Source organism: Eleutherodactylus coqui, chromosome 3 (assembly GCF_035609145.1).
Source record: "Eleutherodactylus coqui strain aEleCoq1 chromosome 3, aEleCoq1.hap1, whole genome shotgun sequence".
In the NCBI taxonomy this organism is placed as follows: Eukaryota; Metazoa; Chordata; class Amphibia; order Anura; family Eleutherodactylidae; genus Eleutherodactylus; species Eleutherodactylus coqui.
Genome location: NC_089839.1, coordinates 96,402,343 through 96,418,405, shown reverse-complemented (window position 1 = coordinate 96,418,405; position 16,063 = coordinate 96,402,343). Strand labels below are relative to the sequence as shown.

The 16,063-nt window shown below is 42.9% G+C and overlaps 1 protein-coding gene across 5 annotated transcripts in view; it reads left to right on the top strand.

The window, feature by feature from the left end:
* The window catches only part of BIRC6 (baculoviral IAP repeat containing 6), a 240,121-nt gene that overhangs the window by 45,262 nt on the left and 178,796 nt on the right, over positions 1-16,063 (top strand). For 4 of the 5 annotated variants that reach the window (XM_066595891.1, XM_066595890.1, XM_066595889.1 and 1 more), the window contains exons 13-23: positions 1,230-1,390; positions 3,590-3,721; positions 4,168-4,299; positions 4,446-4,624; positions 4,718-4,848; positions 5,189-5,350; positions 6,288-6,419; positions 9,338-9,435; positions 9,525-9,672; positions 12,655-12,788; positions 15,623-15,769. In XM_066595891.1, the coding sequence (XP_066451988.1) occupies positions 1,230-1,390; positions 3,590-3,721; positions 4,168-4,299; positions 4,446-4,624; positions 4,718-4,848; positions 5,189-5,350; positions 6,288-6,419; positions 9,338-9,435; positions 9,525-9,672; positions 12,655-12,788; positions 15,623-15,769 (1,556 nt within the window). The remainder of the gene's footprint in view (positions 1-1,229; positions 1,391-3,589; positions 3,722-4,167; positions 4,300-4,445; positions 4,625-4,717; positions 4,849-5,188; positions 5,351-6,287; positions 6,420-9,337; positions 9,436-9,524; positions 9,673-12,654; positions 12,789-15,622; positions 15,770-16,063) is intronic. The other variant, XM_066595893.1, reaches the window with a different exon arrangement.

The following is a 16,063-nucleotide window of genomic DNA, read 5'->3' as shown; positions in this document are numbered from 1 at the left end:
CCCTGTAATCCAAAATCATACATATTATATATCAAAACGTCCGAAAAAAAAGAGGAGCCCGTTCCTGTACTTTATTTTAGTGCAAATATACTAATTAAAAAAAAAAAACTCAATCCTTTTTTTTTAATTTTTATTTTTTAACTCTACCCCCCCAGATAAAACAAAAAAAGTAAAAAAAAATAAAAATAAAATGGCCCTATATGTTGCAGAAAAAGAAACGCAGCAAAAATAATTTTGGTAGCCGAAGAGAAAAAAATACAGCAGTTAAAGCACCGCATGGGTAAAATCCCTAAAATGCCTGGTCCTTAAAGTACGAAGCAGCTTGGGCCTTAAGGGGTTAAACGGCGCCCGTTCCGTCTTTTACGTTTGCTGTAAAGTGACTGGGAAAAATGGAACGATTCTCGTTTGCAAGATCCAACGATGTAACTGCCTGTAGTAATGGGAATGTCCGGACAGGGATCTAGTTACTTAATTGCAAAGCCGCTGGGAATGTTGCTGCAAATCTATAGCGGAGTTCACCCTACGCATTGTAAAGTGGGAACGCCACGGAGAAAAGTTACAGTATTAATTGATATGATGTGGATGTGAAATCTGCACCGCAAGTCAATTCACACGGCAATGAAGATTCAGTAAAAGCTAACGCGCTGCATTCCATCCTGTGCGCATACCTTTATGGTGGCTTCACACTGCTGATAAAATCGCGCGATACACGAATGAAAACGCAGAATTATGAGACCAATGATTTTCAATGGTTTCCTTTACATTTGTGATGGTTTTTACTCATGCAATGTTGCAAGAAAAAAATCGCCGTGTCCTATCTTTCTGTTTTTTTTAAATCTCCTATATTGCATCTCTAAAACCCAAACTTGCGTTTTTCGTACGAATCGTTTTTAACAGATTGGTTCTATTGACTTTAGCGTTCAAAAAAAGCAGCAAAAACGCCTTAGAAAATCACAATTAGCAATGATGATTTTGCGAGAAAAAGCAGTGCGGACACAACAATCGCAGGAAAAAAGTCGCGATTTTTGTTGCGATTTTTCTTTCGGCGATATCGCGATTGCCGACGTTAAAGAGCCCTTACAGGTTTGCTAATCTTGGACAGCTCCATTAATTTCGCGCATTGGGATATATAGAATGGCTAGCGGTCATTCTAACTTTGCTCAGGTTTCATTTGCATCACAATACATTTTTCCTGTTTGTGTTTTGATGGCTGTGTTCTTTGTCTTTAGCACCAGTTGGGATGAACATGTCTTTGAACTCGTCCTGCCAAAAGCCTGTATGGTGGGGCATGTTGACTTCAAGTTTTTACTGAACTCCAACATCACTAACATTCCACAAATCCAAGTGACGTTGCTCAAAAACAAAGCACCGGGATTAGCGAAGGTCAACGGTGAGATCTCACAATTTCTTCTCCTCTTTTCCTATAAACGTCTATACATCCTGTCCTAATCTGGTCAAAGCAGAGATGTGCATGGCCAGGAAGTGTTCCCTATGTGCAGCTTAAAGGAACCGCACACATGACTAGACGGAACGACAACTGTTCAAATCAGCAAAACTGAGTGTGTTCAGTTTAAGCGTGCGCAAAGAGAGGTGGATTATATTTTCTATTATGCACCGGTCCCAATCAATACTAAATAACTCCAGAGCCCACTGTCATTTATTTTATCCCATGAAAAGTACAGTGGCCCCTCATGTTATCTTTTTTTCCCCCTGGGTCTTTGGTACTTGAAACCTTATTTTACATATCATTACGCAGATAATGCTGATGTGCAGCATGTGATTGGCTGTTCCTTCCAGCCAATCGTCATGGGCATTTCACTGGTAGAACACCTGTAATACTGGAATCCATGCACTAATTGGCTGTTTATTAGCACCTCTCTACGGTACAGCACTACATGCTCTGTACTGCCCTTTACCTGTGCCCTGATGAGCTGCTCCATGTTACTTTTCTAGTACACTGCACAGGACCATGAAAACGTTTTCCAAAGTGTTATGCTCTCCAGTTACAATAGGTTCAGCTACTAGTATAACTTGAGGGACCACTGTACTTTTTTTCCCCCCTGTGTAATGCTGTAGTATTTGGTCAGGTTGAGTACTTGTTGAGCTCTTGGATACTTGTCTAGACACATTGAGGCATGCTTAACGCCTACAAGAAAGTTGCAGATGTTTTGCTCAAGCATGTATTTGCACAAAAATGTGCATCTTTTCTACTTTCTGTGCTGGCCTTGCCACTTATTTAAAAAAAAGGTGTGGCTTGTCAGGAAGGCCTGTCGCTGCCCCAAATTGACAGATTTATGTATAATTTATTTCAGAAACTGGTGTAAATCATACCAGAGAGTTACGTCCGTCCGGACCTGGCGTACATTTCTGTCTTGGCGCACTGAGCTGCCGGGAATGCGCTGAATACATGAAGCATGCGCCTCCTCATGTATTCAGCACTCTGTGCTGTTGGGGAAATTGTTCTAAGCTCAGTGCAGAAAAAGGGTGGGCTTAGAAAATTTCCCCCTTTTTGAACACTATTGCCGTCCTTTTATATGCAGCTTTTTGGGGTGGTCAAACGGACAACGGATTTTATTATGCCTCTAGTATTTTTAAGCATTCTTTAGGAATAATGTGAAAGTTGCACCAAAAAGTAATTGTGTAGACATACTCATACTTGACATCTTCATGCAACTTTTATTTTTCACATTTTTTTTTTATGCACTGCAATGCTGTTCACGATGCGCATGATCTATCTGTGTAGGCCGCACAAACATGCAGGCTTGGAATGACTGGGCAGTTGGTGTGTAAGAAGCAGTGGGAGATAAGTCACGGGCATCACTTGTATCCCGGGGTCACACAGGTCTTAGCAGATGCCATTGGCACCGTCCAGCTGTCCCCTTAAACATCTGATTGTTGCCTCACCTGGAATCCTTTTTTAGACTGTTAAGCACTTTTTGATGCTGTTATTTAACCCATTCAAATAGCTCTGGTGGGGTATAACACTATTCTGTATTTTAATAGGTCTGTCTTGGTGATAGGCTCTCGGAGGGGTGGGACTTATCCATATGTATTCTTCATTGTAAAGGGGGAAGGTTTCTGCTGCAGCCTGCTTCTTCCCAAGTCATACCCATTTACCCATTAGGTTGTAATCGGACATCAATAGTTTCGCCGGAGAAACTAGGGAATAGGTTCTATCAGACAGCATGCAAGCACCCGTCTGTGTTGTCCGACATACACGGACCCAGCACATTGCATTCATGACAATAGGACAAGTCACAGTTTCATTTTATTTCTTTTGCACGGACCATTAGTCTGTGTGGAAAAAAATCAGCCGTGGAAAAAGCAGAATATATGGCTATAGGAACTAAGCTCTTAACACATACCATCAAAGTGCCATTGATGGGGGGGGCGGGGTCAGCCAAACATAATGTCCAACTTACATAGCAGACTTGTGGGGAGGGGGCGTTCTGGGGCTGGTTTTTCCCTGCTACTTGTCATTATAGGAGTTTGTCCTGATAAAATCTTCCCCTTTTTAAATCTGTGAAACTCTTCCAAAATGTGGTGAACCTGGTGTGTGACCTAACACGGGGTTTGTTTCCCATTCTAGAGACACCAGTGGATAGACACATATCCTTTCCTCTGTCTCCAGCCTTCAATGTTGAAGTGCAGAGAAATGGAAAGCCTACTCTGGTGGATCTGAATGAGGAGCTGCAGAACATGGAGGTGGAGGACTCTCAGTGTAAGTATTCATCCTACTCTATAAACCCAGATTACCCACGACATTTGCTGCCCCCCTCTCAAATTCCTAAATTAAGAATGGTCCTTTTGAATGACTGTCATGTAGCTGATTTGTAATAGTTTCATTATCTTTGGGCCATTTTGACCAAAGAATTGCACTTCCCAATAGAAAACTTCATTTTGACTTCATCAGATTCCATGAGTTGCCAGTTTTGCAGCTACAAGTCTTTGGAGTGCGTGTCGTGTGCCATCGTGCCTGGTAGTTGGTCACTAGCACTTTTAATGTTGAATGCGCTCTTCAATTATTTTTCATTTCAAGCTTTTAGAAAGATTTTTGCTATGTTTGTAGACATTTTGTCCATCCTCCACTATTACTGTACTGTTTCAGTGATTTGCTATATGTACTTAGTAAAGCTAATATAAATTGTAATTTTCCCCGTTATACAGGTCCAAGGTTGTGCCCCTTTTTAGAAGAACATAAAGAAGATATCTTATGTGGTCCAGTGTGGCTGGCAAGTGGTCTTGATCTATCGGGTCATGCGGGAATGTTGACCTTGACGAGTCCTAAGCTTGTAAAAGGTAGGTCTAAAAATGTACCATCCTGTAAGTGTTAACGTTAAACTTATTTACTGAACAAATGAAACTTTTATAAAGTATCTATCTTTTTAACACTTTTGCAATATTTTTTAAAGTATGCATATTTTGTTATTTATTTATTTATGTAGGGATGGCCGGGGGCAAGTATCGTTCCTTTTTAATTCATGTGAAGGCTGTGAATGAGAGGGCATCAGATGACCTTTGCAATGGTGGAACCAGACCTGTTGTAAGGATGCCTTCTTTAAAACCCCAAAGTGTGAAGGGGCACTCTCTTGCTTCATTACTGGCTAAGGTTGTACCCGGCAAGGTACGGAGGAACCTCATCAGATGATGGTTTTCCATTTTGACTATCTAAAAAGTTTCTTAAATTTAGTTGTTTTTTTTTTTAACTCCCTCGTAGGACAAATCTACAACCAAAATTGATGCCAGCACTTCGTCCCGGAAAGTTGATACCCTCAGAGGGTGTGACCTTCTTCAGGAAGTGTCTGTCACTATACGGCGCTTCAAGAAAACCTGTATTCCAAAAGAAAGGTTTGTTAGGTATTATTGAATATGTATAGCAAACAGAAGGATTACACTAAAAGAACTGGTGGTAATGGCATAACACTCTAAATGTGACAGAAATAGGAAAGATCATACAGTGCTAAACTTCTCCTTTATTAAATACTGTGTGAAACCAACATGGGGAAAACACATTTTGGCCAAAACCCATTCATTAATTCAGCTGGTTAAGATATACAGACTCGCCAATGAAAGGTAAAATTCAGAGTGAAGAATAAAAATGTTTAGTCTGTGATATCTGGGCAGGAACTTGTTCTGCTGTATTTCATATGAAGAATTCCATTTTCTTTGTTGTGTTACTGTGCTTTAGGGTCCAGCGGTGTGCCATGCTGCAGTTCTCCGACTTTCATGAGAAGCTTTTGAACACCCTCTGTAAGAAGGCAGCTGATACATTGGCTACAGAACATGCACAGAGTTTGGTTCTGGATATTCTTTGTTGGCTGGCTGGTGTACATTCTAATGGACCGGGCAGGTATTGTGATATATATAATTTGACAGTAGACCTCTGTACTTCACGCTGTTCTCTCTTCTCTTTGAACTTTTTACCTACCAGGTTTAAAGGAGAAAAAATGGCTTTTCATAGTCAAAAGGGCAAATGCATAATTATTTTTTAGACATTATTTGTAAAAGGTGCTATGAAAAAATTTAGCATGAAATCTGTCACATTGTCCTTAGATTAGGACATCTGTTACATGACCTAAGATAAGCCATTGTGTGCTTACGACTTAAGGCCAGGCTCACACAAGCTTAATTTCATTGGGTATTTCGTGCACATAATACATGGTAAATGGAGTCAAGGAAAATACGTTGATTTTTATTGAACCATTCACACTTGTGTATATTCGTTGCATAGAATACGTGCGTAAAAAATGAACACAGCATGTTCTACTTTACCTGCGTATTACGAGCGATGGAGCCCTATTCTATTAAATGTGTATGAAAACACTTTACATACACAATTATATTGCGTAAGTGCGGCCTTTTATATGCATGTTGCTAGGATACAAAACAAGGAAAGGAAGTAACCAGGGAGCTAGTGCATGACAGCATGCGTGAGATAACGCTGTGTTGTGCATGTATACACAATCACAAAAGCACAACACGCTGGTAAAACGCTGTTTTTTTTTATATGCGTGTGAGCTCCACCTAAGTGGCATTGTTGTCATTAGAGGATTGCCAGTTGTAATACAGCACACTGGATCAGTGTGAGCTTAGTGGAATTTTGCAGTCGTTCTTCATATTCTATCTTTAAATTTCTATAGATGAGTTAAGAGTGAAGGTTTTTTCATAGAACTGTTTTTTTAGCTACCTAATGTCTTTATGTGAAGTTATTGAAGTGACTCGCTGCTATTTCTACAGGTTTCCTTTTCTGTAACTAATGTGGTGTTTTTTTCCCTCCTGTTTTCTAGCTTGCGGGAAGGCAAGGAGAGCCTGCTGTCAAAAACTAGAAGATGTCTTTCTGATATTGTGCGCACGTGTTTTTTTGAAGCAGGAAGAAGTATTGCTCATAAATGTGCTCGTTTTTTGGCGCTCTGCATAAGGTTTGTTCAGGCATTCAACAAGATTGACTGACTACTTTTCATATCCAAGTAGTTTTGCCAGTGTCCATTCCTTTTCTGTAACAACCAGATCTCCTTCCAGAGGTTCGGTGTGACCGGTTGATATGTATGCCTTGTGCTACATTCAGCTATTACAAGTAATCACCAATAAGTTTTGTCGGTTACTTTACTATAACAGGCTTCACACGGGCGTAAACCCATTTATATGTGCATTTGCACTGCGTGTTTTTGCGATGGGCGTTTTCTTCCGCGCACCTGTGTGTGTCAATGTTTTTGTATTGTTTTTTTGGGGGTTTTTTAAACGAAAAAAGTTTTTAGGACCATGTTAGCCAGTACAGCCAAGTGTGATTGATTGTTCTCAATAAGAGAAACCAAATAATCTTGTAGATTTGATATCTTTTTAATGGCTAACAAAAAATACATGCGCTTAAAACGAATTACAGGAGAGGATGAGAAGGCACAGACATGATGTGATTAATATCACTTAGATAAATACCAGAAAGGGATGAGCAGAACAGTAAATACTCCCATATCTCACACACTGATGCAAAAGACCACCTCCAAGATTCATTCAGTTTTCAACAGTATCAAAGATGGTTATAAACTTGTATTCCCAAATTCTTCTGTGATGTTGGGACCTAAAATTCTCTTTAAGTATAATAACTTTCAAGTGTTCTATGTTGTATCTGTGACTAGAGAAGTGCCTAGCCACAGCCAATTCTGTCTTTTTTCTTTAATCGTGTGTTGATGCGGTCTCATCCTGGCTTTCAGTTTTTGTCCGGTTTCCCCAACATAGACACCCAACAGGACACTTACTGCACTGGATCAGGTACACAACATCAGATGTAGAACATGTGAAAGTCCCAGGCATCTTATAGTCCTGCTGTGTGTTGGGCATTTGTATCCTGTCCGTGGTCCGTACATGTGAGCAGGTCTTACAGCTCCTTATATTGTAGGGATAAGTTCCTTTTTGTGTGTCAGAGGGCAATGCACTCCTGATTATACAGTTCTTTTAAATTTGGAGGTTTCCTGTAGCACAGAAGCGGAGGGTCTGGAAATATGGTTTTCAGACAGTCACACTTGTCTAGGGTATGCAACTTTCACATCCTTATCAGTGGACTAATTAAAGGGGTTGTCCCGCGCCGAAACGGGGTTTTTTTTTTTTTTTTTCAACCCCCCCCCGTTCGGCGCGAGACAACCCCGATGCAGGGGTTAAAAAAGAACACCGGACAGCGCTTACCTTAATCCCCGCGCTCCGGTGACTTCTTACTTACCCGGTGAAGATGGCCGCCGGGATCTTCTACCTCCATGGACCGCAGCTCTTCTGTGCGGTCCATTGCCGATTCCAGCCTCCTGATTGGCTGGAATCGGCACGTGACGGGGCGGAGCTACACCGAGCCCCATTGAGAAGAGCAGAAGACCCGGACTGCGCAAGCGCGTCTAATTTGGCCATTAGACGGCGAAAATTAGACGCCAACCACGGAGACGAGAACGCCAGCAACGGAGCAGGTAAGTGAAAAACTTTTTATAACTTCTGTATGGCTCATAATTAATGCACAATGTACATTACAAAGTGCATTAATATGGCCATACAGAAGTGTATAGACCCACTTGCTGCCGTGGGACAACCCCTTTAAGTATTTACTCCTCTACTTATCCTGTCCTGATATTGTTTTAAGTGCAAATTAATCACACCATGTCTGTGCCTTTTTTTTTATATGTATGCGTGTATGTATATATACATACCCATATATATATATATATATATATATATATATATATATATATATATATATATATATATATATATATATATATTATAATGTATGCCTCTTCTGATCTATTCCACTTAAGTCTGAGGAAGAACCCTGAGTAGGTGCGAAAGCTTGTCATGTATTTTTGTTAGCCATTAAAAGCTATCATATCTATAAGATCACTTGGTTTCTCTCGCTGAGAACAATCACATTTTACTCTACTGGCTAACACTGTTCCAAAATGTTTTTCTCTTATGCACGAAAACAGAACATGCTGCATATTTTTTCTGTGCAACTGATATGCACACGCAAAATATGCTCATGTGAATGAACCTATTCAAATCAACGGGTTATATTCATTGTGTGCAAATTTTGAGTGTGTAATATGCTGCACAAATGCGTTCATGTGAATAAGCCCTAACACACTGAATGGCCACTTTATTATAGACCTCAGCCACTTTCATGACTGCAGCCTCCCTGTATCGAGGATAATTTGTCTAATATATCAAGTCAAAAAGTTTTTTATGGATCATTTTATGTCAATCCACATTGAGAAAATTCAGCAATCTGAGCACTTTCGAGTGAGGCCTGGTCATGTTCTAGCCTAGCCGGGGCCAGGATTTCAAAAACTGCCAACCTTGTGGAGTTTTCTTCTGCAATGTTGTCAGGAGTAGGAGACCAAGAATGGTATGATTGAAGAAAAACATCCAATGAAAGGGTGGATGTCAAGAATTGTTCTGGTGAATAGGTGGTGCACAATCAAGCAAATTGCAGCCTGTTGCAGCTGCAACTGAAGTAACTGAACGTACAACTTGTCCCTTGGCAGGGATGGGCCTAAACTAACGGCTGTGGTTGAATTAATCGGCGATAAACAGTGTAGCCTTTGTCAAATCAGAGGGCAGGCATCGTAGCCGTTCTAGTTCATCAAAATGAGTTTGAACGGCTTTGAGAAAGTGTTTTGTAAAGTAGTGCAAACTGGATTCCAAGGTTCACATTACAGATCATATACTGCAGATGAGTATACAGCACATCTATATGGGAAACACTCCTGCAATGTGAACCTTATTTTCTATTGGGCATTGGGAGGTGAGGGATTGTTACAGACACATTAACATATTTTGATGTTTTTTTTTTTTTTTTTTGAAGCAATGGAAAATGTGATCCAAATCAACAAGGCTTTGGCTTTGTTCTTTTGAAAGCCTTGCTGGAAAACATGACTTACCTTCCCTCTGCAGCAACTGGAGGTATGTGCGGTATTTCTTACAGTGTGTCTAATAGCTGTAGTCTTTGGAGTCTGCGTTCCAGTTTTATATATTTTTCTTTATTACCTCAGGAGCGGTCTACTGGTACTTTGTCTTGTTAAATTATGTTAAGGATGAAGATTTGGCTGGTTGTAGCACTGCCTGCGCATCACTGCTTACAGCTGTGTCCAGACAGCTGCAGGACCGGCTTACACCTATGGAGGCGCTACTTCAGACTAGGTAATATACTTATTTACTACATTTGTAAATCGATTGAACGATTCTGAGATTGTCAGAGCAACCCTCCAGTTTTGGGGCAAAACTATAAACCATATTGCATGCTGCTGTTTTCTGCCATCCCTGCAATCTACCAGTTCAAATGGCTGCAGCAATTTTCTAACTAATGTACACTTTGCACTGATCTGATTGGCCAATGTTGATCACATGAGCAGCTTTGACCAATCAGAGCAGGTATACTGCAATTAAAGTGCTAACGACCACTTGTCTGTTTTGTGAGTACTTCACTTGCAAGTAAAGTCTGCTGTGCCAGACGAAGCGTTGCAAGTTTCTTTATGCATGGCGCTGTAATGAATAAAAGACGACGTTTGTATTTCCACTAATGCAGATTCCTGCATGGTGCTGCCTACATTGGTTATTCTTGTGAGTATTTCACAAGCTCCGCCCCTGATCACGACAGTTCGTCATCACAGGTCCCCTTCATCTCCTGACGTATGCTGACAGAAGAACAAAGTTAAGGCTCTTGGAAGGGGAGGACAGAAATAACAAAATTAGAATACAACTAAGCAGTTATTATCTCAGACACAACGCAGCAGTCCTGACAGGCGACACCGACCTACTGCCACCTCAGAGATTTGGAAGGCTGAAGGACCTGCGGTGACGTCACTCCCACGTGACCAGCACTGCAGTGGGAGTAGCCATAATGGAGTTTGGTAGAAAGTACTCTATACTGGATAAGCACCAACCCAAAGAGCCACCTACAGAACTGGGCAGAAGCTACCAGAACCTGTGATGACATCACAGTCGTGTTCAGTCACCTGTGTGGGAGGGGTCAAGGGTCACCCAATCAGTGTATGTAGCAGTCTGCAATGCTGATTGTCATCCCTGCTGGATGAAATGAAGGAATCATGATGTAGCAGAGCTGTGTATGGGATGTGTGGGGATCAGGGTGGATGTATCAGGGATGTGTGGGGATCAGGGTGGATGTATCAGGGATGTGTGGGGATCAGGGTGGATGTATCAGGGATGTGTGGGGATCAGGGTGGATGTATCAGGGATGTGTGGGGATCAGGGTGGATGTATCAGGGATGTGTGGGGATCAGGGTGGATGTATCAGGGATGTGTGGGGATCAGGGTGGATGTATCAGGGATGTGTGGGGATCAGGGTGGATGTATCATGGATGTGTGGGGATCAGGGTGGATGTATCATGGATGTGTGGGGATCAGGGTGGATGTATCAGGGATGTGGATGTATCAGGGATGTGGGGGGATCAGGGTGGATGTATCAGGGATGTGGATGTATCAGGGATGTGGATGTATCAGGGATGTGGATGTATCAGGGATGTGGATGTATCAGGGATGTGGATGTATCAGGGATGTGGATGTATCAGGGGTGTGGGGGGATCAGGGGTGTGGGGGGATCAGGGGTGTGGGGGGATCAGGGGTGTGGGGGGATCAGGGGTGTGGGGGGATCAGGGGTGGTGGGGGGGGATCAGGGGTGGTGGGGGGGGGATCAGGGGTGGTGGGGGGGGATCAGGGGTGGTGGGGGGGGATCAGGGGTGGTGGGGGGGGATCAGGGGTGGTGGGGGGGGATCAGGGGTGGTGGGGGGGGATCAGGGGTGGTGGGGGGGGATCAGGGGTGTGGGGGGGGATCAGGGGTGTGGGGGGGGGATCAGGGGTGGTGGGTGGGGATCAGGCGTGGTGTATCAGAGCTGTGTGGGATGTTTGCACCTCAGGATAGATGTACTATAGCTGTGTGCGTTTAATGTGTGGGGATCAGGATGGGGATGTGGTAGAGCGCTGTGTGTGTCCTGTCTGGGGATCAGGATGGGGATGTGGTAGAGCGCTGTGTGTGTGTCCTGTCTGGGGATCAGGATGAGGATGTGGTAGAGCGCTGTGTGTGTCCTGTCTGGGGATCAGGATGGGGATGTGGTAGAGCGCTGTGTGTGTGTCCTGTCTGGGGATCAGGATGAGGATGTGGTAGAGCGCTGTGTGTGTCCTGTCTGGGGATCAGGATGGGGATGTGGTAGAGCGCTGTGTGTGTGTCCTGTCTGGGGATCAGGATGAGGATGTAGTAGAGCGCTGTGTGTGTGTCCTGTCTGGGGATCGGGATGGGGATGTAGTAGAGCGCTGTGTGTGTCCTGTCTGGGGATCAGGATGGGGATGTAGTAGAGCTGTGTGTGCGCTGTCTGGGGATCAGAAACATTGGTACTATAATTTCCTAATTTACTAGTGGAGTAATAATCACCAGCCAAAAATACTGTAGCTTTTGCACTATAGTTGACAATTGAACCGCTTGCCATGAAGTATAGCATTAATGTTCAGATGTGGACCACTTGTGTTGATTTGTATTGCATAGACTAGTAGTAGTCTAATGCTGTGTTTACATGGGACGATGTCTGCCTAACAATTGCACAAGCACTGACGTTACCCCTGAGGTTGTTAGCGCCCGTGTAAATCTATGCTGACTGTCACTGACTTCTCGCTGAGCGGGGAACATTTACACACAACAAAAAGTCAGTGATCCAGCGATGATTATGCTGGTTGAAGGTGAGCAATGAAAAGTGAATAGTAAGCAATGTATTTGCAGTCTGATGTAACTAGTATCGCATGTTTTTGTTTGTTTGAACGAATTCTGTGTGAAAAGCATCCCGTGTAAATGGCCCTAACATTACCAATACACTGCAGGGCTTAGGTAGTCTGAAGACTGCATCCGCCTCCTTGCACGGCTGAAAACGTGGCCTGGAGCTGGGGGATTGGAGGGACAGCAGAGAACTGCAAATAATATATACCCTTTCTTCGTCCCCGGGACAGAATTTAATACTGAATCTGGAGGGCTGGTTGCTGGCAGCATAGATTACTTCAGCTGTCCGGTTAATTTCTTACCTAGCAGTAATAAACTTTTGTTAGAAGATTGTGCAAATAGGAGGCTTTTGGTTTTTTTTGACATTTGACCTATGGCGATTCCATGTCTTTCTGTTGTAGATATGGACTGTACAGTTCTCCTTTTGATCCAGTACTCTTTGATTTGGAAGTCAGCGGCTCCTCATGTAAAAACATATACAACAGTAGTTCTGGAATACAATCTGATGAAATTGACCTTTCAGATGTTCTGTTAGGTAAGTAATGTCATAACAAAAACCTGTAGAATATTGCCAATTTGTGTAATGTAGCAAAATAAAATCACACGTTGCCTACACTTTGGACTTACTCGAATGTAATCAGCCAGTTTAGCTTATGTTCAAGGATACTACCACCTGGCACACCTTTGTCTTCAATGTGCTCTTAAAGGGGTTGTCCCGCGCCGAAACGGGTTTTTTTTTTTTCAATAGGCCCCCCGTTCGGCGCGAGACAAACACAAGGGATGGGTTAAAAAAAAAAAAACAGTTTAGTACTTACCCGAATCCCCGCTCTGCGGCGACTTCTTTCTTACCTTAGCAAGATGGCCACCGGGATCTTCACCCACGATGCACCGCGGGTCTTCTCCCATGGTGCACCGTGGGCTCTGTGCGGTCCATTGCCGATTCCAGCCTCCTGATTGGCTGGAATCGGCACACGTGACGGGGCGGAGCTACGAGGACCAGCTTTTCGGCACGAGCGGGCCCATTCACCAGGGAGAAGACCGGACTGCGCAAGCGCGTCTAATCGGGCGATTAGACGCTGAAATTAGACGGCACCATGGCGACGGGACGCTAGCAACGGAACAGGTAAGTGAATAACTTCTGTATGGCTCATAATGCACGATGTACATTACAAAGTGCATTAATATGGCCATACAGAAGTGTATAACCCCACTTTCTTTTGCGGGACAACTCCTTTAAATGCTCAGGACGGCGCGCTAGAATTCCAAGGCTTCGTGATATATTCAGAATGTGGTGAAGAGTTAGTTGCCAGTTTGGTGCTCACATCCTCATCAAATTCCCAAACATTCTGCATCCAACGTAGGGGAATAGGGTATTTGATACTCCGTTTGCATGATTTGGAAACAAAAACAAATTGCGCTAGGAACTCTTCTTGCCAATTTTATGGGGGAAAAGCCATGGATTAGTCCCATTAAATGGGGTTAATGCTTGTGAATATCATCTGGCACGTTTGCCAGAGACGGCTCTGTGTTGGCGTTTGATCCCTACTGTTTATCCTCTAGTAAATACATGTCAGATATGCTATTGACAAATCTGTTGTGTACAGTTAAAGCAGTTGGTGCTCGGTGTGATCTTGGGGTAGGTGGAAGTTCAGCAGCGTTCTCCGCTTTAGTTTTTATTATGCATCATTAGTACATTGCAAATTTATATGGTGTGTTTATAGCAAACTGGGAAGCCTAATAGTACGAAGAGAGACCTGTGCTCAGTGTTGTCATAACTGACTCCAGGCACAGACATTTGCCTGTGTAAATGTGCGTACAGTCGGCCAGCGAACAAGAAAATGCTTATTTGGCTAATTGTATATTTTGCACGAGCCTGAAGATGCTGTGAGCACCTTGATGTGAATGCTGATTTCATTCCACACTGGGCCTTCATGTTTAAAATTGGTTGTAAGAAAGCAGGAGTTGTCTGTAGAAACCAACCAGATTCCAACACTCATTTATCCAGCGCAGCTTTGAAGATAAGTTGATTTGCTTGGTTGTCATGTGAGATGTTGACTTTGTATTAGAACTGTGCCATACATGAGGCTTTTTTTCTTAACCATTGAAATAAGTTATTTGCTGTGATGTGACTATAGCTAAGCAACTTAGAAAGAGCCTTGTTTCTTAAAGGGAACCTGTCATTTTAGGGCTCCTTCACACGGGCGTATTGCACACGTAAGATTTATGCACTCAATATGCAGAGAATAGAACCCTTTGATATCAATGTGTTCATACACACTTCCTGTTTTTGCACGGGAAAAAAATACAACATGCTCCATTTTCCTGTTCATTTGCGCACGAAAGGCCCCCAGAGATGTATATAGGGGGTGCAGAAATGCGCCCTTTATGCATAAGGGGTTGCGTGAAACACTGCGCAAAACTGCAGGAAAAACATCTGGAACCCGTTAGATTAAATTGGGACATGTTCCTCCATCACATTCAAATGAACATGCCCGCCAACCACAAAACATATGGTAAATTAGGCCGATAAACACACAAGACTCCTTCATAGTGCAAATACGTTGAGCTGAGTTGTGTGCAAAAACGGATATACCGATGTGAAGAATCCCTTATGGTGGTGTTAAAGGGCTGTGGCAGGGCGCAAGGTGATGTTTTTTATTTATTTATTTTTTAAATACTCGCCTGTTTCTGCGATCCAGCGCTGACACTTAGATCACACAGTGCAGGAAAATCTGCTTTCATAGTGCTGTGCGCTTGTTCTCCGTAGGCTTGTATCGTAAAGTGTGCGCACGGCAATCTGAAAAGAGTCAGATATTTGTGCGTGCTCCAGCATCAGAAACTAATGAGCAAGTGAGTAAGAAAATGCATCACCCGGCTGCCTGTCAACTTCCCTAACAGCACCATGACCTTGTTTATGGCGCTTTGGGGACATCACAGGTTCCTTTAGCAGTACATGCTCTTTGCTGCTTTAAATATTGGAATATGCAAATTATAACAGTAAATCTGGTGTATTGGCCATGACTTTAGTGACAAGTTGATGTGCTTTGTACAGTCAGTACTGTTTTACTACACTGATCATCTCTACGAATCAGAAGACATAAGCCATAGTCTCCACTTGTATTTTCCTGAGGCCGTGTACATATGTGTGGATTCTGCATCGGAAAGCACTCTGTGAGGCTCTCTGGCCATGTGCGGTTTTCCTATGACACGATTACATCAATGCTGTAGCTTGTAACTAAAAATATAGCGCTGTGGAGTTCTATGGGCCAAGCCACAATGTCTGACCGCTAACCTGACGGCAAGCAACGAGAAGTAACGTCCTGGGGCCCATAGTACTGGCTATGAACACCTCTATCTGTTTCCTCACAGGCAGCGGGAAGGTGAACAGCAGCACCGCCGCAGAGGGCAGCTTCACTTCTCTCACTGGGTTGTTAGAAGTGGAGCCTTTGCACTTTACTTGCGTTTCCACAAGTGACGGAACCAGAATTGAGAGGGACGATGCAAGTACGTTTACCGGTATATACAATTTTTTTTACCTTTTTTTCGTATTATGGCAATGTTTTTTATTAGTGTATTGACTGCAGATCCTTGGGAGTTTAATTTTCTTAGAAATTATGTACTTTTAATAAGCCAGTTATAGGATACCAAAATGCTTTCAAAACAGAATTTTCGGCAGGCTCACTGTACTTTAAGGGGATATTTAAAAGGGGGACAAATGTTTGGGAAATTTCTAGGAGACCTCAATATTTCTTTAATATGTTGTGACAATTTGGGTAGTAGTCCTGTGTCCAAAAGCTTGATGTAAAGTGA